The sequence below is a fragment of the Cotesia glomerata genome, linkage group LG1 (assembly GCF_020080835.1).
Source record: "Cotesia glomerata isolate CgM1 linkage group LG1, MPM_Cglom_v2.3, whole genome shotgun sequence".
Taxonomy (NCBI): domain Eukaryota; kingdom Metazoa; phylum Arthropoda; class Insecta; order Hymenoptera; family Braconidae; genus Cotesia; species Cotesia glomerata.
In genome coordinates this window covers 28,193,677-28,217,610 of record NC_058158.1, presented here as the reverse complement: position 1 = coordinate 28,217,610, position 23,934 = coordinate 28,193,677, and the positions used below count along the sequence as shown (strand labels likewise).

The following is a 23,934-nucleotide window of genomic DNA, read 5'->3' as shown; positions in this document are numbered from 1 at the left end:
TATGCAATGCAACGAATTCATGCACATGCACTCACTTTCCAAAATAAATACTAAAATTTCTCTACATTTTCACTTTATGTGTGTGCCTTGGCGTCTATGTGCTTGTGTGCTGATTTAGTATTCACAACACGAGCTGAATCAGCTCGAATTACTTGTCCAATATCAAACAGCTCAAAGAGACACGGTCAACCGCATGTACAAGCATATAAAATGAATAAATAAATAAATAAAATATAAAATTATCTCTATTTTCTGGAGAAACCTTAAAAAATTCAGTTTTAATGAATTTTATTCATACTAATAAATTAAAAATATTTTATAAATAAAAAACTGCAGTTGAACATTTCTATCATAAAAGCAGACCACACAGTCAGGACTTTTTCGCTGAACTAAAAAATAACGTCCTTCAGAATAAAAAAATGGTTGCATTGCACTTGTATTTGGACAATAATTATTAGGTATATGTGAGTACGTGGGAGAATAAAAGTAGTTTGAGAATAAAACGGCTGACGGATTTAATTTTGACACAACACCACGAGATTCAACAGCAATACCAAACGTGTCAGTATTTTCACGGACAACTACCTCTGGTATTCATGCGATATCGTCCACCGTATAATTGGACTCATAATTTATTAACACCATCAACCTCATGTTATTTCTTAATATGCAATTACAAAGGGGGTAAAACATAATATGCTTTTTTAGTTTTTATTATACAATAGCTAGTGAAAAGTTAATATTGTCACGTATTTTTTTATCTTAATTACTCTATCATGTTATCATTGTTTTATGAGGTTCATTACTCTTCTGTTTTTCACATATTATCCTTCGGCGAGGTAGTTTTTATCGGTAGAAATATACCCGTTAAAATGACATTGTTCTAGTACAGTTAATTAAGTTTATTCACTTATAAAAAAATTTACTTGATTCAAGAGAAAAAATCTCCAAGCCAAGAATATCGTTTCAAATTTAAGAATTTTTCTGCTCAGTCTCTTCATAAGGATAGGTTTGGTTCAAGATTTTTTCTTTTAAATCAACTTTCATTTTTTTATCCGTGTCCAATTATAGGATACATTTCATGATACACATTTTTAACTTCCCGCTAAGAAAATTGAAAATTTTCAAAAATCGGGAAGTTATTGTTTTTACCCCGTTTTTCGAAAATCGAGTTTTCATCCGATCTCGATGTTTTGAGGTGCTAGGAAGCTTCCCTGACTATTTCCGTGATGATGTCTGTATGTCTGTCTGTATGTACGTGCGTGTGTGTGTGTGTGTGTGTGTGTAAACCTTTCATAACTTTTGAACGGCTTAACGGATTTGATCGCGGTTGGTGCCATTCGAAAGGGTTCGACTAAACTTAGATTTTGAATACAACTCGGACCGATAGATTTTGAGAAATCTTAAAAAAACTGCGAAAAAAATTTTTTTAAAATGTGGTTTTTTTTTAATAACTTTCAAACGGCTTGACCGATCAATTCCAAAAACGAATCAGCTCTCAACATCGAAAAACCACGTCGATCGCCACCAAACCGGTCAAAATAGGCCCTCAACATTTTCAACTCTCAAAGTGTTTGGGAGGTAAATGGGCTGATTAGACTTTAAAAACTATCGAATATTTTTCAGTTAAACGCGTTCTAGAATTTTTGTATTATAGAAAAAAATCATCAAAAGTTATATAAAAGAACGAACTCGGTCACGAGTTGAATAACAGCATTATTTACTATATTTTTGTTAAAAACTATTTATTCTACAGAAGCTTCCCTGACTATTTTTACGATGGTGGGTGTGTGTGTGTGTGTGTGTGTGTGTGTGTGTGTGTGTGTGTGTGTGTGTGTGTGTGTGTGTGTGTAAATGTAAACCCCTCATAAATTTTGAATGGCTTGACCGATTTGAACAGGATTGGCAGCAATCGAAAGAGTTTCTTTGCTTCTAGATATATTATACTATTTAAGGTAATTCAGGCCGGTAGATTTTGAGTAATCTCGAAAGTAAAATTTTCAAAAATCGTTTTTTTTGAAATAATTTTTAGTCTATTGAATCAATCGATTCAAAAACTAATCAGCTCTTAAGCTTAAAAACTGTGTCGATCGCCGTCAACGCGATTAAAATCAGTTGATTCGTTCGTGAGATATCGTGAACTAAATATTGGGAAAGATTTAGATTTAGATTTAGATTTATTGGTTTATGCCAAGGCAAATTGCCAAATGACAAAGTTAAATTACAAGTTTAATTGATACAGTAATTTATTTAATCTAACTTAAGTTAAGTGTTTGGTATAAAAATTTATAGAGTAATTATTTATTGAATAATTTTGAGTTTGAGTTAACTGAATGTACAATAGGTAAGTGTGATAGAGTAAACACATATGAATAGATTATGATATCGATCAACAATGAGTGATTTACAATAATGGTTAGTTCAGATTTAAAAATTTACAGTAGCTTACAATTTCACAGATTAATACCAAGTAATCCTAATATTATAAATATTATAAACACTTTGTACAGAATATATTCAGAGACATGAAACTAAGATTTAAGAAATACATCAATGAATCCAAAGGTAAAAGCTCATACATCTATATTAAATAAGTAGTCGTACAGTTTATTTTTAAAAATTTCAATACTGCTTGCATATACAATTTCCGATGGTAACTCTTCCCATAGTCGAATTGATGAAACTACAAATGAATATTCAAAACAGGATGTTAAAAATTTCGGCATTGTGAATTTCACATTATTTTTCTTTGCTGCTAAACGATCGGCACGCCTTACTCCAGTAATATCAGTAAACAATTCTCGTAAGTAACAGGGTTTATTTGTGTAAATTTTATTTTATCATTAATTATTTATTTATGCCGGATCTGGGTGTTGAAAGAAGTTAGACACTCATTCGTGGTTTTATCATTTATTCTATAAAATATCACAGATAACTTATTGAACACGTTTGATTCTTATTAACTAGTGTGGAATTAACTTTGTGATTTATTTTAAATATGTAATTAATTAATATGAATAGTTATTAGTAAAGCATATAAAATAGTGTAATTATAATTTGCAAATGAGTTATCAATATGTTGGCACCATACACAAATATTAATAAAATTAGTAAGAGCGTGAATAAATCAATTGTAACAAGATTCAGATGACGAGCTCAGAGTAAATTAATTTTATGAATTTGTTGAGTTATTATTTTATCACAATAAAATTATTAATGACGCGACAATAATTGGTACGAGCGATGATATCGAGTTTATTAATACACAAATATAGATTATTATTAATAATTGTTTAGATCACTTGATTCTAATTAATTCAGTAATACCACAGTATTATTTGATGACGCGACAATGCTGTTGAACGATAAATGAACCGAACGATGAACCGAGTTATGAACCGAGTGATGAACCGAGTGATGAACCGAGTTATGAACCGAGTGATGAACCGAGTTATGAACAGAGTGAAGTCTGAACGTGAACTGACTACTTTGCAATCACAAGTATGATAATTGAAAGTAATTAGAGATTATGGGCATACCTGGCTGGGTTGGTGATGATATCACCTTAGCCAGGGATGACTAACTAATTATCGATTATTAAATTGATGAGTCATTAGATCAATGGAATGTTAATGAATATTATTTAATTCCTTGTGATTGCAGAGTATAAATATTAATTATTGTATGAATGCAAAATGTAGATGGATTTCTAAAGGTGGAAAATAACACTCGGCATGGAGAAGCCAGCACGAGGTTAGAATATGCATGATGTCAACCGGATTATAATTTAATATAAATTCGATCAATAAATACTCTAATGAATACCTGAGTTGCCAAACTGAATAATTGTCGATGATTGGCCTTGTGACTTGAATCAGAGCGTGGATTGAGCTTAATTGATTTCACAATTGGATCATTGAGCTGGAGCACGTGGAGGCTAATAATAAAAAAGGATTGGCGCGTAGCTGAATCCCGAGAATCAGAGGGCGCGTCCGTAGCAGCACCTCTGGTGTAGTAGATTGCGAAGTTACCAAGTGTTCTGGCGCGAATACTTGATAATTACGCAACATTCCGCCCGCCATCAGGAACGGAGTTGCTGATTGGAGTCCTTGATGATTCATTGGATAGATGTGTTGATTAGAGATATCCTAAGCATCTGGTCCTGGAGTAAGTGGCAGGAGTGCGTGCTTGTAGATTGGTCGAGTGAGTGAGGTACTAGTGGATGTCGGAGTTATCACCACTGGAGTGAGGTCATCCTTCCCAGGATGGTATACAATCACTTTGCCAATGATCAGTGAACTGGTGGAGTTGGTCATCAATAAGTGGAGCTGGTGAGATGAGCAATGTATTGTTGCGAGCATGATGCCACTTGGTCCGTGCCAGATGTCGTTGAAGATTGTCTCGGGTAGGTCACGAGACATGTTGAATGCAGCTCGTGAACCAGTGTGTCCAGAACTGCTGGACGCGTTGCTGAATAGCTTGCCTTTGAGGCGACCTTGAGACGTCCGTGCCCAGGAGAGATGATCCAAGGGAGCCGTTGAGTGTCCTCTCAATGTGGACATGTCATGGAGCGAGCGTAGATAGATGTTGTTGATCGTTGGTGACGACCTCCTTGAATCATGAATTCAAAATGACCTTTACTTGTGTTGAATGAGTTGTAAATTCCTCCAACATAAATATAATCCTGTGAGTGTGCGTGTGGGATGATGCGTTGATACATTTATCGTTGGCTTCCTTCCTTCAATTTGACAGGGCTTGCTGGACGATTAAATGCATCATGTAATTAGATTTACGCCAGTAAAGTGTACTGTGGCTGAGCTGAAGATAATGCTGATTCCAGTGGAATGCTGAATTGAATAAATTATTTATGGTCTTCCATAATGAGTCATTTGAGACCAGTAAGGCCGTTGATGTTGATCCACAGTTGCTGTCGAGTACAGTACAGGTAGCTTGTAACCGTTTGGACACTTCTGACGTGAGACTTGCTTCATTCTGTTAAAGGGTTGTAAATTCTTCAATCATGAAGCTGAGTCGTGAATGATAAGCTTGAATTAATGATCCAGCAAGCTCTATTGCACTGCGTTGTAGTTGATTGAATGTCACAGCCTTGGTGCTGTTGTTGAAATAATTACTGGTGAGTTGTGTTGTCCTGAATTGATTAAAACTGATGGTGAGCCGGTAATGATTTCACCGAATAATATTACGCTGACGAGTATCAGAAAGATTGATTGGAGCCTGGGATTCGTTGATATGCTTGCAGGATTAATTGTTGTGGACTGTTTGTAAAGTTCTGACAATCTCGTAGTCTCATCAATGTCCATGGTGTCAGAAGTGGATCGATGATAACTTAGAGAAATGCAGAGAGTCACGAATCCAGTTGAGGTAGGAGCTGGAGATATCAGATAATTATTAGATTGATTAAGTGAGTTGAGTACACTGAATTCTTGATGAATGTCTTGAAGGTGATTGATGACAACTTGTAGTCTTCATCCGTGAATTTATGTGATGTACAATTTACATTGAAGAGTTCATTACTAGGACAAGGAGTTAGTGAGCAGTTGGTGGGCCAGACCACCACAAAGTCAAGTGACTGTTGAGCCGACGAAAGCCTCGATGAGTACGAGTAACACTATCCGTTGAGTGATTCCTTCCAGATGTTGATCTCCATTGGCCACTGGAGATGATGTTGGATTGACACAATGCTCTGATTAGGAATTTTCAACTTCAAGGTATGATAACTCCACGTGTAAATTACGTCCATTGAGTTAGTTGGCTTGATTACGTGAACAGGTCTGATTGAATATTCTCTTGGCGAATATGAGTATGCCAACTCAATAGTGACATCACGTTATGTCTCAATCTGTCATGAGATTACTGGATGTACATGAAGCAGCGTAACTTCATGGTGAGTGATCTTGATTGGACGTTTTGATGCACAGAAGCCGTCGTGTTCCTCCGTGTTAATTCCAGGGATTGGAATTCGATTTCGCGAGTACGTGGACGAGTGTGTAGATCCATCTTGGTGGTGCTAGTTGAGGCTAGATCTCTATGAGTCTTGTTCCAAGACCGTGGTCCTTGGATTGTCCTAGAGGAGTGTTGAATCGTGGTCCTGCACCGTGATCCTGAGTCGAGTATGAATAAAATGCCCAAGTGGATCTTGAATGTAAAACTTTCTGATATGTTATAGGATTTCCATTGATGAATGCTCGGTGAAGAGATTAACTGGAGCTGGATCAAGAATCAATGTGCTGGTTGTTATCATGATCGACATCCTGACTGAGTGGTTGATCCGAATTTATTGTGTGTAAATTTACTCTCACTGAGAGTATTGCTTAACTGCTGCGATGTAGTTGAATGCATCTAGACTAAAGCACTGATAGTCGATGCGTAGAGGTGAAGTGATTCCGAGAAAGTGATTGCAGATGTAATTAGGCAGCAATCCGCCCGCCATAAGTGAATCAGGTGTCTAGTGACCAGGTAAAACTTGACGTATCAATGAGGTCAAGCTTGAGCGTAGGATGAATGGATGCATCACGTTACAGATGAATCGCTGGAGATTATGATGATGTATATTGCCTCAGTATTTCAGAAATGCTTCCTTGGTCAGAAATTCTGAAATGAAACGAAATTAGAGCACGAAATTACACCAGTGTAATTGGAAGAGTACTTATCTGATTCGTGATGACTGTCTAACGACTTCAGTATTTGAGCGATGATTTTCAGCACGTTGATCCTGATGATTTAGCTAGTAGAGGTGAGTACTGGTTAAGCGATCAATCAGCCTTGACATTGATCGTGGTTAATCCTGAGCTGACGTTGGTTGATTGGTTGACTGCACATGGACAAGTCCATGGTGAATCATGGTGTGATGTTTTAGGTGGCAGACCTTGCACCTGAGTGCTGTTTTGCACGATTGTAGAATATGACGTCCAAGGCAATTTGGACACAGTCCTTTGTTGATGACAACCAGAGCTCGTTGAGTTGATGTGAACTTATTAAATTGAGGACAGTGCACAATGAAGTGAGAAGCCTTGCATAACTCACACGGATACTGATTTGCTGTTGCCTTGCGTAATGGTTTGTCATCATTAATTAAGTGTCTTGATGGATGTTGACTGTCCACCAATGTGCTGGAGCTAGCAACATCTTGCTTTGACGAGTTGATGCGGTGAATGTGGTTGTGATTTGATCCAGTGTTGTGAGATGAAGTGTTGAACCGTTCTTGTGATCGTGAGCGATCAGCCAGGAACTTGGAAAGCTGTTTGAATGTTGGTTACTCTGTTGAGAAGCGCAGGGTGGTGTACCAAGCGTTTTGCGTATACCTGTCGAATCAATGAACTGTTGAAGTTGAGCAGTCGAATTATAGCTGATTTTAGGAATATTTAGTAGCCTGTCCAAGTGAGCACTAATGAATAATCGATGATTATCATACTTTGCTAGCAATTTATTCCAAGCGTGTATGAATTGAGAGTTACACATTGGAAAATGTGCTATGATTGACGCAGCTGAACCAGTCAGGCTGGTCTGCAGATAATGGAGCCTTTGCACTGGTGCTAATCCAACGTTGTTGATTACTAAAGACATGAATGTCTTCTTGAACTCGGGCCATAGTCCATAGTCTCCAGAAAATGGCTTGATATTAAGTGATGGAAGATTGATTACTGAATGTTGCGAGTTGAGCTGCGTGTTGATCTTGAAAGTATCTGATGAAATATTGATTTTGTTGATAAGCGTGGTTAGGTTGAGTTTTGCATCAATATATGCTGTGTAGGCTTGATCATAAATGTTATCTTGGACGTATGAGCTTGTCAGGACGTCCACAGTGCAAAATTGAGTGAAACTATCATTAGTGGAGGTGAACCGATGCCATTCGTCCTCCAGGAGAGCAAGGCGTGAATGGATGAAGTCAAATCCATCAGATTCCGTGAATGTGGCTGAAAGATTCTCATGACCTTGCAGCGTTTTGAGTCCAGTGATCTGACTCATGACCTTGAGCTCGAACTCGAATATGCGAGCAAGATACCAGGACATGCTCTTTCTGGGTAAGTCCTGAGATGATTGTGAGCTAATGAATGAAATGTCACTGGAGTCACTGATGTATCCTTGATCCATATCATCAGCTTGAGTTGTGTGGGTGCGTTCAGGTGAGGATGACGGTTGGAGAAAGCCATCGGCGATGATTGTCGTCTCGGGTAAGTCACGAGACATGTCCTCTTGAAGTATCGCCTCTAGATTCTCATGCAGATCCGACATCCTTCGATTTCCTGAGTGGATTGGAATTGATTGTAGACGATTGCCGTTGATTTCCATACGTGAGTGAATCTGAGTTAATTAGTTGTTGAATTAAAACTTGAACACATAGCGCGATGAATTTAGAGTCTGTGAAGATTTTACGCGATTTCAACACCCGATCCGGCTCGAGGGACCATAATGTAAATTTTATTTTATCATTAATTATTTATTTATGCCGGATCTGGGTGTTGAAAGAAGTTAGACACTCATTCGTGGTTTTATCATTTATTCTATAAAATATCACAGATAACTTATTGAACACGTTTGATTCTTATTAACTAGTGTGGAATTAACTTTGTGATTTATTTTAAATATGTAATTAATTAATATGAATAGTTATTAGTAAAGCATATAAAATAGTGTAATTATAATTTGCAAATGAGTTATCAATATGTTGGCACCATACACAAATATTAATAAAATTAGTAAGAGCGTGAATAAATCAATTGTAACAAGATTCAGATGACGAGCTCAGAGTAAATTAATTTTATGAATTTGTTGAGTTATTATTTTATCACAATAAAATTATTAATGACGCGACAATAATTGGTACGAGCGATGATATCGAGTTTATTAATACACAAATATAGATTATTATTAATAATTGTTTAGATCACTTGATTCTAATTAATTCAGTAATACCACAGTATTATTTGATGACGCGACAATGCTGTTGAACGATAAATGAACCGAACGATGAACCGAGTTATGAACCGAGTGATGAACCGAGTGATGAACCGAGTTATGAACCGAGTGATGAACCGAGTTATGAACAGAGTGAAGTCTGAACGTGAACTGACTACTTTGCAATCACAAGTATGATAATTGAAAGTAATTAGAGATTATGGGCATACCTGGCTGGGTTGGTGATGATATCACCTTAGCCAGGGATGACTAACTAATTATCGATTATTAAATTGATGAGTCATTAGATCAATGGAATGTTAATGAATATTATTTAATTCCTTGTGATTGCAGAGTATAAATATTAATTATTGTATGAATGCAAAATGTAGATGGATTTCTAAAGGTGGAAAATAACACTCGGCATGGAGAAGCCAGCACGAGGTTAGAATATGCATGATGTCAACCGGATTATAATTTAATATAAATTCGATCAATAAATACTCTAATGAATAACTGACTTGCCAATCTGATTAATTGTTCATGATTGGCCTTGTGACTTGAATCAGAGCGTGGATTGAGCTTAATTGATTTCACAATTGGATCATTGAGCTGGAGCACGTGGAGGCTAATAATAAAAAAGGATTGGCGCGTAGCTAAATCCCGAGAATCAGAGGGCGCGTCCGTAGCAGCACCTCTGGTGTAGTAGATTGCGAAGTTATCAAGTGTTCTGGCGCGAATACTTGATAATTACGCAACAATTTGTATCTAGCAATTTATAGAAGAAACAAGAGAGATAGTAGATTCGACGACTTTTAATTGATAGCCAACCTAGGTTTCGTCTATATGGTGAAATATGTTCGTCGCGTTTTAAATTATAAATAAAACGAATTGCAGAATTCATAGCAGTTTGCAACTTACGATTATTATCATACGTAGCATCAGTTAATACTATAGAGCAATAGTCTATTAAAGGTAAAATAGTTGCAGAAACTAACAACCTCTTTATATCAGTACTATAAATATTTTTGCGTAACTTTAAGCTATACAACGCTGAGTTTATTTTACTCACAATTTTCGACACATGCAGATTCCAAGATAAATTACTTGAAACATGTAATCCCAGACACTTTGAATGGTCAGAAAGAGTGTTTTTCTTACATAACTTCGACATTTATTCCTGAATCGTTTTTGATTCAATGATATGGTTTTTAGAGCTTCATAAACCACGTCGATTGCCGTCAATAACGTCAAAATCGGTTGAATGTTTCGAGAGATATTTAATTTTTAAAATTAAAAAAAAGAATTTTTTTACCATAACTTTTAAATTTCACGTCTGATTGTTCGGTAAGTGATAAATAATCTTGTTGTTCTAAAAAGACTGCATAGAATGCCGTTAATTTTTTTTAAATTGTTTAGTTCGTTTGTGAGATATCGTTGTCAAAAAAATTCTAAAAAATTGTTTTTTTGTAATACAATTTAATTGGCTTCACCAATCGATTCTGAAAACTAATCGGTTTTTAAACTTGGAAACCTGCATTGATCGCCGTCAACGCGATTGAAATTGGTTGATTAGTTTGAGAGATATCGTTGTCGAAATAATTCAAAAAACGCGTTCTTTTTAAATTACTCTGACATTTTTAATCTGATTTATTAATGATCTTGGCGTAAAATATTGAGCGCTTAGGTATGGAGTGAGCTGGAAGTTGCAAGGATGGCCTTTAGGGTCAACCGTTTTCCTAATTTTTTATACTGAATACATAATAAAGTGATTCAAAACATAAAACAAGTAAGAAAAATATTGAGTTTTTTGGGGGGCCCGTTTTACCCTACTTTTCTTAATTTTTAATTTCGATGGATACAAAAAAATTTATATCATAAACTCAGTAAAAGGCCAAAAAAAGTAAATCAAGCTCAAAAACTCATATTATAAAAATTTTCTGAAGGTGGCCCATTTTGCCCCACATTTTAAATTTTTTATTTTCAATGAACGTAGCAAATTGAGGTCAAATACTTGGCAAGGGACTAAAAAAAAGTAAAACCAGAGAAAAACACTAAGGATTTCAACACTTTTTTCTTAAGGGGCCCATTTTGTCCCCCCCCCCTTCTCCTATTTTAAAAATTCGCAAAATTTTGTTTTTAGGTATTAAAAAGTAGATATATTAAGAAGTAAATTATATCGTGTTGAAATTATACGGATGGAAAACTTACACCGAGAAAATTTTACACCGTAATTTCACACTATACGGCCGTGTAAAGGGCTTCAGGTCCATTTTTAAACCAAAATATTTTACAGTGTTTACATCAATAACTACAAAACAAAAATATTTGACGGTTTTTGATAACGGCTTGGCTTTATACTACCTCGAATTTTCTTGTATTGAAGTATTCAAATAATAATACGTTAAATTTTCGTAGCATCTTCTTTGGACGCAGGAAAGCCATATCCACTCCAAAATTGCACAGCACATAACAATAGCAATACAAAGATCCGAATTTCATGTATTGAAGGATTTGATGGAGGGTTTCCACAGAAATTTGTTGCCGCAATCGACGATCGTAGATGGGAATCTACGAGTCCTCACTGGGTATTGGAAATTCATAAACCGACCACTGTTGCACTATACGCCGTGAATATCAAAGGGTCCAGCGATCCCGTCATTATGGACGACATTGGCCTAAAAGGAGTCGCCAAATTCACTGGTAACTATCAATTTTATTGAAATTATAATCATGATATAACATTATACTCTATTTGGACATTTTATCTTTTTAAATTGATCGATATTCAAGAATATTTCGAGTGTAGATATGACACAAATCTACCAATCTTTTAATTCAAACCATTTATATTGATTAGCACTCTTTGAATGATACTACGTTGTTTAAAATTCAGTATCGCTTCAACTTTGTTGATATACTTGTAACAATAGTGTGGTATTTCATTGATCTCTTTAAACAGTTTAACGAAGGATAATAAAATAAATCAATAGTTATACCGACAAGTATGTGTATTTTAAAGCTAACTCGTCATGAAAAATATTGAGTACGTCGACATAAAGGCTATATACAGGGACACTAAATTCATCACTGGTTAACGCAGATGTTGGGTTACTTTTTATCTTGACTAGGTTTATGTCAAATCTATATTTTTTGTAAGCTTATGCCATCTGCTACGATTTTGTGTCATTTGATTTTTTTTTTTTTTTAAATAAATTCAACTTACGTGAAAGATAGATGTTGTTAGAAGCGAATTTTCTAGCTTCACAATTTTGACAAACTGACTTTTTTATTTTCTTGGTAAGCAAATATCGTAATATGTATAGTACTTGTTTGATACACTGTGGTGTATTTGCAAAAATACAAGTTTAAAAATAAGCTTGACATTTATGTTTATTTGATCAACTATTATTCAGTTTTATACATTGTTATAAAAGTTAATTTGATTCAAGAGAAAAAATTTTGAACCAAGAACATAACTTTTAAGAGTTTAATCGTCTTGAATCAAGCGGAAAAATTCTTGAATAAAGTAAAATTTATCTAAACCAAGAACAGTATCTTAGTTCAAGAATTTTACAGCTTGGTTCATGATTATTGAACTCTTAAAAATTATGTTCTAATTCAAGATTTTTTCTTATCTATAATTTTTTGCGTTAATTTCTCAACGATAATTTTTTAAGGCTCAATTGTCCTGAATCATAATTTTTTAAATGCGGAAATTTCTTAGTTATATTTTTTCAGACAAGAAATTTTTATAAATGTATTTTAAGCTTTTGTTTTTCCTCTCTCTATTTTTTTTCTTCACTGTTTTTGGTCCGTTCTTATTACTTGGCTTTATAAGGTAAAATACTTACAAACCAAGCAAATTACCCGCGATAAAATACCCATTCTTAAAAATTTAAAAATACACTGAGAAAAAAATTCCTTTAAAAAAAATTAGCAATGTTGTAATAAGAAATTAATTTCTTGAAAATTTTCAATAAATTAATTTCTTGTCACAACAATGCCCATTTTCTTTTTTGAAGTTATATTTCTTTTGGCGCGTTAGGCAAAAATAATGAGGGTAAATTTTTATGATGCGCGCGCACACCGTCACGAAAAACCGACACCCTGAAGTTAGCTACTCGACATTTTAGTTTTTTAAAAAAAGTTACTAACAAAATAAAAATAAGTACATCTACGTATGTTTGCGTGAGAACTGGCAACTGTATTCACGATATTTCATATAAATATATATTTTTAACTTCCCGCTAAGAAAATTGAAAATTTTTAATAATGGGAAGTTATTGATTTCGGTCCGATTTTTAAAAGTCGAGTTTTCACCGGATGTCCACGTTTTAAGGTCCCAGGAAGCCATTTTGATTATTCCCGCCGAGGTGTCCGGCCGTGTGTGTGTGTGAATAAATTTTTGTCGTACGGTTTCTCAAAAACGAATCAACCGATTGAATTCTACGACACGTCATTCGAAAGGGTCTATCAAAACGTAGATCTGATTAGATTTAAGAGTTAATTCATCAAGCCATTTCGAAGAAATTAAAAGAAAAGTTTGAATTTTTATGTTTTTTAAAAATAACCTTAAAGCGTACGAAAAAATCATAATGAAACCATGTATACATTTTTTTGCTTAAAAACTGCATCGAATGCTTTTTTTAAAATGAAAATTGAACGACGCATTTAAAAGTTATAGTTTAGAAATTCATAAAACTTTTTTTTTTTGGTATTTTTTTAAGATATTTTCTAGTTTCTTTAACCGATCAATAAAAACTTGTACATTTTCTTTTTGTGCTTTAAAAACTGCACCGAAAGCTTTTTCAAAAAACAAAATCGAACGACACATTCAAAAGTTACAGTTGTTTAATAAATACATTTGGAGCTCGAGGAGCTCAAAATGTGAAAAACTGCGCTTTGAGCGCAAAATGTCAAAAGCTCAAATATTAATCAAAAAACACATTTTAAGGTGCTTGAAATGCAAACTTAGCAGGAAGTTCTAGGGTTGGCCTGCACGGTCAACCGATTTCCAGATTTTTTTAATTACGTAGAAATAATTTTTTTATGATATTTAAATAAACTTTATTTAACTAGACAATGCGTTATAATAAAACTTTCAATGTATTAAATACTTTTTTTTCTATTATTAGTGTCGTTTTTTCTACAAACGTAGGATAACGCGATAGGTAAAATATTTAGAAAGATTTTTATTTTGTTACGTCAAAGAAGTATAACTTCTAACGTGCGTACATAAGTACACACACTTTTTTTTTTTTTTTTTTTTTTTTTTTTTTTAAGAAATGTTATCTCTTAATGTACTTAACATTTTTACGGCATTTTATCGACAAGTCTATACTTAGATATTTATAAAATTGCATTTCGTGAAATTATTAAATTTTTAAAAATACAACATGTCCAATAAATTGAGTCGAATCGAATACGTAAAATACTTATAGCCTGAGTTTTGAATTGTTGAATAAGCGTTAGCATGCTAGTAGCTTCAGAAAATTTGCGAATCTAAACATTAATATTTCGCTTTTAAATTTGTAATTCGTATTATACATTATACTGTTATACTATCAATAAAATTTTCATTACTCATTACTAATTACATCCATCGATTAATGTGCTTAATGCATAATAATAAGTGAGTGACGTTCAGCTTAACAAGAATGAGTTTACGAGGAACGACGACTAGTAATAGTACCAACGCGTTTGAACGCAATGTTCTGCCATCAGCGTCCAACGTTAATAGTATTATTGTTATATCCAGGGGATTCTGATAGCAGTACGATAGACCGCGATGAAACCACGAGTCACTCGATAAAATAGCTACACGTATAGCGTTCATGTGGTAGGTCACAATGTGTTTCAATGAAAACTGTAGTAATAAAACATACAAACTGTGGTAATGAGAAGGAATAGCTATTTGTTGTTTATATTGATAGTAAGAAGCATATGTTGTTAAAGTAACGTACCTAAATGATTTAGATGGAAATGTACTCCGTGAGTAAATGCATCACGCTTGGTTATTAAATTTTGAATCGAAGTTGTAAAACAATTTATCAAAACAGTTCATAATTCACTCCATTATTTACTCAAAATATTCCAATTAATTTATTCAACTAATTTCAAGTCGAATAACAAGTTTCTAAAAAACATTCACTTCGACATTGCTGTGATTAATTGTGGCCAGAAAAAATTACTCATTCATTTTTTTAATTAGTCGCCTTTTAATAGTCGGTAAAAAACTTTATGATATGACCTCATATGCGCATATATAATTTTTTAAAATGATTATATATATTCTGATATTTCCTTATATGCACGGAAAAAAAAATTTCGTTCGAGTAACCTAACTGTAGAGTTACCACAACTATACACAGTTTACTATTCGTTGTAGAGTTACAGTAACAAAATGTTATTTAGTTCTGATAACTCAATGTTGTTGAGCTCTCAGAGCTCTACGGGATTGTTCTCAGAGCCAAACGGTACAGTTGGGAGCGCTCTACGTTGCGCAGTAGTGGAGTGCGCTGACATATTTTATAACCTTCTAAAATGACAAACAAAATTATTTTGTTACTCATCCATATTATTAAAAATATATGAGGACAATTAAGTTTCCAGTTTATTAACTTCCCGCTAAGAAAATCGAAGATTTTCAAAAATCGGGAAGTTATTGTTTTCACCCCGTTTTGCAAAAATCGAGTTTTCATAAGATCTCGACGTTTAAAGGTCATAGGAAGCTTCCCTGACTACTCCTGCGAGGTTGTCACTGTGTGTGTGTGTGTGTGTGTGTGTGTGTGTGTGTGTGTGTGTGTGTGTGTGTGTGTGTGTGTGTGTGTGTGTGTGTGTGTGTGTGTGTGTGTGTGTGTGAAAGTATGTGAACCGCTTATAACTTTTGAACGGCTGATTCGATTTTATCGCGGTTGGTGCCATTTGAAAGGGCTTGGCCAAACTTAGATTTTGAGTATGATTTGGACCGATTCAGATCAGTAGATTTTGAGAAATCTTAAAAAAACTAAGAAAAAAAATTTTTTCAAATGTGGTTTTTTTGGATAACTTTTAAACGGCTCCACCGATCGATTCCAAAAACTAATCAGCTTTAGACAATAAAAAACCACGTCGATTGCCACCAAGCTGGTCGAAATTGGTTAATTCGTTCGAGAGATATCGTGAACGAAAGAAAACCGAAAAAAGTGTTTTTTCGAAATTACTCTGAAATTTTTGGTTCGATCAATTCAAACCTGAGAATAACTTATGAGAATGATAAAACTGCGTCGAATGATGCCAACTGCGTAAAAATCGGTTGCTCCAGTCAAAAGTTATTGCGGTTTGAAAATTCCAAAGATAGTGTTCTATGAAACTTCTATCAGACTTTTGAGCTGGGAGAGCTCAAATGCATAGAAATATTATCTCTTTGAACTCAGCGAGCTCAAAATATCATATAAATTATATTTTGAGCTCAAAAATCTCAAAAATGTCATAAGTACAATTTTAAGCACCCAGGTATGGAATTAGCGGGAAGTTGCAGGGATGGCCTTTAGGGTGAACCGCTTTACTAATTTTTTATTTAAGGAAATAGGTTTTTTTTTGTCAAATTGAATTTCGTTCGAAAAAATTGAAAAAACGCTTCATGCTCTTAGAATTAGATTCTAATATGTTAAACTCGGATATGATCAAAATTTGAAATCATTGCGATTAATAAATTTTGAAAAATTGAGATTTTCTTATTTTTAGACATGCAAACTTTTTTTTCGGCTGGTGACAAATTGTTTAATAATATTTCAATTTTTGAATTAATTGATAAAGTTTAAATTGTAGTAGTTGTATATACTTATATTTTATAATCCTCAACTTTGTTTATAGTGATAGAATGGTTTATTTATTTATTATTTACTATTAATTGTTTTAAAATTATACGGGGTCAATTGAACCAGCAGTCTCGGGGACGATTGAACCATACGGAGAAGCATGGGACATGCGCGCGCATCTTGACTCGACGTGAAAAATACTCAAGGAAATAACCTAACAATTTGATAAACTTAATTTGCAATGAAAACTATTTTTAAATTGATTTTTAATTTATTAAATATAATATATGTGTATTAAAAATGTGCAACAGTAATATTAGAAAGTAACAATTAATATGTTATTTTTTAAAAGTTCGGGTTTGAGTTATAAATGTCATTGGTTCAATTGACCCCGAGCAGTGGTTGAATTGCCCCCCGAGCGGGGGTCAATTGAACCATTTGACGCGTTTGGATAAATTAATAATTTTTAAAAATTCACGTTGTTTATTAACTAATTTATGTATTGATAATGATATTAGACTTAATAAACTATCATTCCAAGAAAAAAAAAATTATTATTTAGTTTTAATTCGAATAGTAAAAAATTACTAAACTTTTTTTGGTTCAATTGACCCCCTTCTCCCGTACTATTCTTATTTGTCACATACAATTATTGTTGGCAATATAAATTCGTTTTGCCGCATTTATTTATTATTCTTCATGTCTCGCACTTCGAGATTACACAGGTAGTTCCACTACTTTCATATCAAATACCACATATATAGAGCTTCACTTTTTTTTTTTTTTTTATATAAGCTACCTGAACTTACTCATCTGTACGCTCTCTCTTATTAATATCTTATCCATTGTTTTTGTGTCAAAAAAACCACACGTAGGGCGTTATTGTATTTCGTTATTTCGTGTTTTTTATTTAAATTAATTCATTATGGGACATAAGAAGAAGAGGTCAGTTAGTCGTGAAAGATCGAGTGAAAGGACTTCGAAAAGATTGAAGAAAGTTTAAGATAAGATGGAGGAAATTTTTGCGAGTCTGTCAATGCTCAAAGAAGCGTTGATACCTGAAAGGTCTGATAGAGAGGATTCGGAGCTGGAAGAGGTTAACCAAAATGACTCGTTAACTAAAGGTATATTGAAGTTATAGAAACATTCATTCATTAAAGATGTCCGAGAGACTTTAATAAATTTTTAAGTACAAGATGCATACAAGCCCGTGAGGTATGTATTTTTCTTCTCATTCAATTGTGTTTCTTTCTACAATTTTTTATTTCTGTTTTATCTGAGAGATAAAATAGTCTATTTTTAAAATAAATTAAATTAACCTGGAAGGTTAAAAAAAAAAAAAGAAAAAGACAATCGTATAAAAAGATATGTCAATGTTTAACATTTCAAATATTTCTGAAAATCCTGAGACTGTTGAAATTCCTCCTGGGGATGGTGTTTCTAAAGATTCAAGTCAAGTTACCGATAAGGTTTTGACGGAAGTTAAGGATTCTAGTCAGACGTCGACTCCTACTGTTTCTGATTCATCAACAAAAGAAGCTGGCTCAGTTCAATCAGAGGTTAAGCTTAAGGAATCAGAGGATACTCCTTGGGCTCTTGATGAAAGTGTGCTTAGATCATGGGTGAGGAACCTTCTGCTGAGGAACCATAGTTGGTTTTACACTCACGTATAACAAAGCATTGGAAAAAGTATATGACAGAAGGGTTGCGTAAAGAAGATAAGGAAGAATTGCTAAAAAAGTTTCCCTGAGCGGGAAAATTATCTTTGGATCCACCAATCCTAAATGAGGAAGTGAGTGGAAGCTTAAAGGAATCTGCTGTGAAGAGAGACAATTATTTTTGCTGGACTCAAAAACTTGTTGGTTCGGCGTTATCGGCGCTTTCTTCCGTTATTGAATCTCTTGCTCCCTCAAATGTTCCTGAAAAGGCGGCTTCAAAATTATTGGTTGAAATTCATCGTTCTCAGACAGTGGCAAGAAAAGCTTGTATTTTACCGACTCTTTCGAAACAGTGGGCTTCCACACTAGAGAAGCGTGTTACTGACAATTATTTATTATTTGGAGATAAATTAGTGGACAAGGTTAAGGAAGTCAAAGCTATGGGTAAGGTCGATGAGAAAATGAAACCTCCAGCACCCAAAAAGACTTTCCCACAGCAGTCTTTAAACTACCGGAGCTCGTCGAGTCAAGTGAAGTCGGGGTCTCAGGCGAGCTACAAGAATGTTTTTCCGAAGAAGCCACTGACTTCCAAGAATCAATCGAATCAATCGAAGCAGTCAACTTACCCGAAGTCGAGTCAGTACCAATACAACCGTCATCGCACTCAAGCTCGTCGGTAGATAATGATAATGTAAGTGAGCACGCTGGTCGTCTGAGTCATTTTTGGAAAGTTTGGAAGACAATTACGAATGATAAGTTCATCATTCAATGTGTCAGAGGGTATAAAATACCATTTATTTCTACTCCTTCTCAAGTTCAATCTCCTTTAGACAGAACTTGGTCGAAACAAGAATCTTTGCATATTCAGATGGAGTTGGAGAGATTGCTGATGATTGGGGCAATTGTTAAGGCGGAACCAGTTGCTGATCAATTTCTTTCACCTTTTTTCCTTGTTCCAAAGTCTGACGGTCAACAGATGTTTATTTTAAATTTAAAAGGCTTGAATTTTTTTATTCAAACAGAACATTTTAAGCTCGAAGACCTTCGATCTGCTTGCAATCTATTAGAATTAGGATGTTTTATGGGAACTGTCGATCTAAAGGATGCTTATTTTTTAATTCCTGTGTGGGCAGGTCATCGAAAATTTTTGAGATTTATTTTTGAAGGTAAAATTTATGAATTTATTTGTTTACCTTTTGGATTATGTTCAAGTCCACAAGTTTTCACGAAGTTTTTAAAATCAGTAGTGGGTTTTCTCCGTTTGAAAGGGTTTCCTTCGGTGGTATATCTTGACGATTTTTTATGTTTAGGAAGTTCCTTTCAAGAATGCCAGGAAAACCTTAATGCAACAGTTGATCTTTTAGTTCGTCTTGGTTTTATTATTAATATGGACAAATCAAAGTTAATACCGGACCAGAGTAAATATTTGGGTTTTATATTAGATTCTCGTCTGATGACTGTTGAGCCGGGAAAAAAAGTTTAGATCTGCTTTGACTGATTCATCAGATCTGAGCAAATCTGCATTTTGGCCAGATCGGTCCAGATCAAATTTGATCTGATTAGATCAAATCTGATCTGTTCAGATCTGGTTCGTTTGAAACAGAATCAATTTATAAAAAAGTTTATAAAATAAAAATAATAGTAAAATTTATTTTATTTCTACTTGCGAATTAGAAATTTTGTATTTTATATCAATTTTCCGTGATTTGAAGTCGAATTATCGTTGAAAAAAATTTGTGATGTTGGGGATTCGAACCTGGGTCCTCCTGCATGTCAGTCCCAGAGCGTACCATTCAGCTACTAGAAGTAACTTACTGATTTACTCTTCAGATAATAGTGTAGGCGCTGTATTATCTTTTCGTAAAATTTTGAGGTCGGTGTACAAAATATGCTTACTTTATGTATTTTAACCCGCTGAAACCGAATATCACAGTCATTTTTGCGAAATCTGGGCCATCTATTGTTTATAGCCATTTGTTTAAACAATTATTTGAGAAATAATTTTTTTTGAGATCGGATATTTTTTTTTTCAATATTTTAGGCAATTTTAAGATGAAAATTACTTTTATAAAATTTGCCGTAAGTTGATAGTTTCTGAGTTATAAATTTTTTAAAATTGAAAATTCTTGATCTTCAAAAATTTTGATAATTAATTACAAATAAATAAACACTTAATACCAGGTTTCATGCACGTGATTGTAAAGAAAAATACTCAAAGTTTCTATTGAAATAATAACATCCGGTTATAATTTGTATTAAATAAAAAAAAAACGTGATCAAAGTTAGTGCATTTGTAAGAGCTATTTATTGGAACATAAAGTATAAAAAGTCGTAGCTAAAAAGATCTGCTCTGATCAGAGCAGATCTAATTAGATCTATCCATATCACTTTTATGATTACATATATTCATCAAGCTTGATCTGATTTGATCTAACTTGATCTGATCATACCTAAACTTTTTTTCCCGCGTAATCCTTTAAATTAAAATACATGAAAGTCTTGAAGTTAGGCAAAGGTCGAAACTCGCAAAAAACGGGCCACGATTCATTATTGGTTAAAATTTAGGCACGCGCGTAGCGCGCTATTCAAATTTCTAGTAATATGCAGATTAAATTAGATCTGTTATAGTCTCAGAACGATCCTGTAGAGTTGTGAGAGGTAAATAACGTTTAGCTCTCAGAGCTCAACGATGTAGAGTTGCAGGAGCCAAACGGTATTGTTACCATAAGAATACGTTAACCTACTGTAACTTTTTACAACTAACTAACTACTATAGAGTTCCTTTAGCAAAATTTTTTTTTCCGTGTGGAAATTGTTTAATATCAGGACATATATGGCTTGATACATGCATATATAACTTTTGATATGACAATATATAATTCGATGTCTTGTCTAAATTATTTTCACATCAGAATACATCAGGCTGTATACAAATATAGAAAATTTTTCCTAGGGAATAATTTAATAGTATAGCCATTATGAGTAGTTTTTTATAAAAACTTTATAAATTTTGCGCAGTTTTATATTTATCTATGGTTCAAAATAACCACTAAGACTTAATGACAAGCAGTAGACTGCAAAAATAAAGTGTCAATAACATTTGTAATTGTGAAAATTTTCAAATAATGCAACCGCGAAGCATTAAATCTTTTCGATTCATAATGATATAGTTTAAATTTACTCTTTTGGCCGACTACAATTATTTCATAGATTCCATGAATTGCACGACTAATATTGCAAAGCATAAGAGAGTGCTCCACGATCGATACATTTTGTTTGTTCCATTTCTGCAACTATTTTCATCATTACACTTTTGTGAAGTCACGGAAACAAAATCGTTTGTGTGAAAATGTAAACAATTTATAAAAAAATGAAAATAAAAAAGTTTTATTTTCAATCAATCGAAAATAATTTAGAATTTAACAATTCAGTTATTTGAAAAAAAATTCTTCATTTAATTCATTTTTTTTTTTTTATAATCTCGTTTAGCTCCAGAAGGTTTTCATATCGCAATTGGCAATCAAATTCAATTACAATTGTAATTTTTGTGCAAATCATAACGTGAAAATTTATAGAGTACCCCGTGATCTACTTTTTTTTTACCATCAAATGAGCATTATGAGTCGTGTATTGTTGAATTTTCCAAAATTTTTTAACTTTTTACTTTCCAAGAAAAAACCAAATAAAATTTGTATAAGTAATCTGAAATTATACTTACAAAAAAATTGTTTTCTAAAAAATATTATTTGAAACTTTCGACATTGACAATCAATTTATTTTTATTGATTTTATAAAAAAAGTTTTCTTATTCCTAGAGCAACTCATTTCGAGCGCATAAAAAAAGTTATCGTCAGTGACAACTTTTAATTTGTTTTATTTTTCGCTTAGCTACTCCATTTCTCCTCCTAAATATATAAATAAAATTATAATAAAGATGCAAATTAAGGTGTGGGTACTAAGAGACACTCGAAGACTTAAACCGGAAATCGGGTCATCTCTGTTGATACAGTGATCGTTGGGACACTGTTATTATCTGCCCGAGAGGAAGAGAGAGAGAGAGAGAGAAAACAATTAATATATAAAATAAACATGTTAAGTTTTATGTAAATATATGTGTATATTATATATATACCAATAGCACGTGGTGTATAGATAGAGGAAGAGATAGAGATAGTTATATATATATATAGATATATATATATATATATATATAGATATATATATATATATATATATATACAGATATATATATATATATATAGATATATATATATATATATATATATATATATATATATATATATATATATATATATATATATATATATATATATATATATAGAAACCAATTTTGAGGCTGTAACATAGTCTGCAGTTCAGCCGGTGGCCAGCCCACTTCTACTGTACCGCAAACTAGAAAGCGAACCACGCCAAATTTATGAGCTATTATTATGCATTCTGTTTTCTCTCTTCTTGCTCTGAGTAAAACATCACCCCTCATGCAAAGTGCCTTTCTGCAATACGGAAGCATCTAGTGTATGTACGTTCAAATAACCGGAAATGTTTCTTCTCAGCATTAGCCAGCATGCTACAGATACAACCATATATTTTGAACAAGTTTATATATATATATTTGTTTATTTCTTCTTATGATATATTAATTAATTGAGTAAAATGCTAATTTAACTGTTTTAATAGACATTTATGTAAATAATTTAATTGCTTGATTCAATTTTATTATGCTGTGGTCATACTTTATGCTGATTAATTACCATACTAATTGGTACAATAATATTGTTAAATTATTTAAAAATGATATCTCCTATTTTACGTGCCAATTTTAAATTGGAAATTTCTTCTTTTTCATAAAATAAGTTCATATTGTACGCCCGTCAATTTAATTGTTTATTTTTTAAGGTGATTCAACGTCGTCAGTAGATATGTCGCCCATTTTAATTGGCTTGGGTGGGACGGCAACAGGATTGGGACTCATTGTCATGGGTGTACTGATGGCATTGTGGAGAAGACATGCCGCGACGCCGACTAAGCCAAAACAATCTCAACAACCGACTATTTCTTCATTCACTGGAAAGGGTGAAGAAGAAGATGGCAATCCTGACATCATACCTACTACTGTTTTAAGTAACCATTTGTCAGGTAATTTTCTGATTTTATTGTACCTTTTCTTGCATATCATATCCTTACATACTCGGAACATAAAACCATGTGATCAGCGCTACTCTCAACGGAAATTTCTGCAAAATCAACTCCCTTGTTGATGTATAAAATTTTGTCAAAATTATTCGGCAAAAAATTAGATAGTAAAGGTAATATTAGTTTCAACCAATAAAATTTTGTCCAACTTATAAACACAACTAATTATTTTTTGTCTCTTACCAGATCTGGTCAGATCTGATTATATCTGGCCAGATCTCGTCAGATAGAGACAATTTAAAGATCTGGCCAGATCTGTTTATATATGGCCAGATCTAATCCGTTTTTCCTGGGTAATGATAAATATCTCAATATTAGGTATCATCACTATAATATTATGGGAA

General features: G+C 33.4%; 1 protein-coding gene and 1 long non-coding RNA gene across 2 annotated transcripts in view; one reads left to right on the top strand and one right to left on the bottom strand.

Moving 5' to 3' along the window:
• The window catches only part of LOC123275225 (protein turtle homolog B-like), a 333,309-nt gene that overhangs the window by 300,188 nt on the left and 9,187 nt on the right, over positions 1-23,934 (top strand). The window contains exons 12-13 of the mRNA XM_044743196.1: positions 11,335-11,619; positions 23,294-23,533. Of these exons, the coding sequence (XP_044599131.1) occupies positions 11,335-11,619; positions 23,294-23,533 (525 nt within the window). The remainder of the gene's footprint in view (positions 1-11,334; positions 11,620-23,293; positions 23,534-23,934) is intronic.
• On the bottom strand, positions 45-23,875 carry LOC123275229. The gene is made up of 3 exons (XR_006511651.1): positions 23,774-23,875; positions 4,606-4,608; positions 45-59 (listed from the first exon to the last, which is right to left on the bottom strand). It is a non-coding gene; the product is annotated as an uncharacterized LOC123275229 (long non-coding RNA).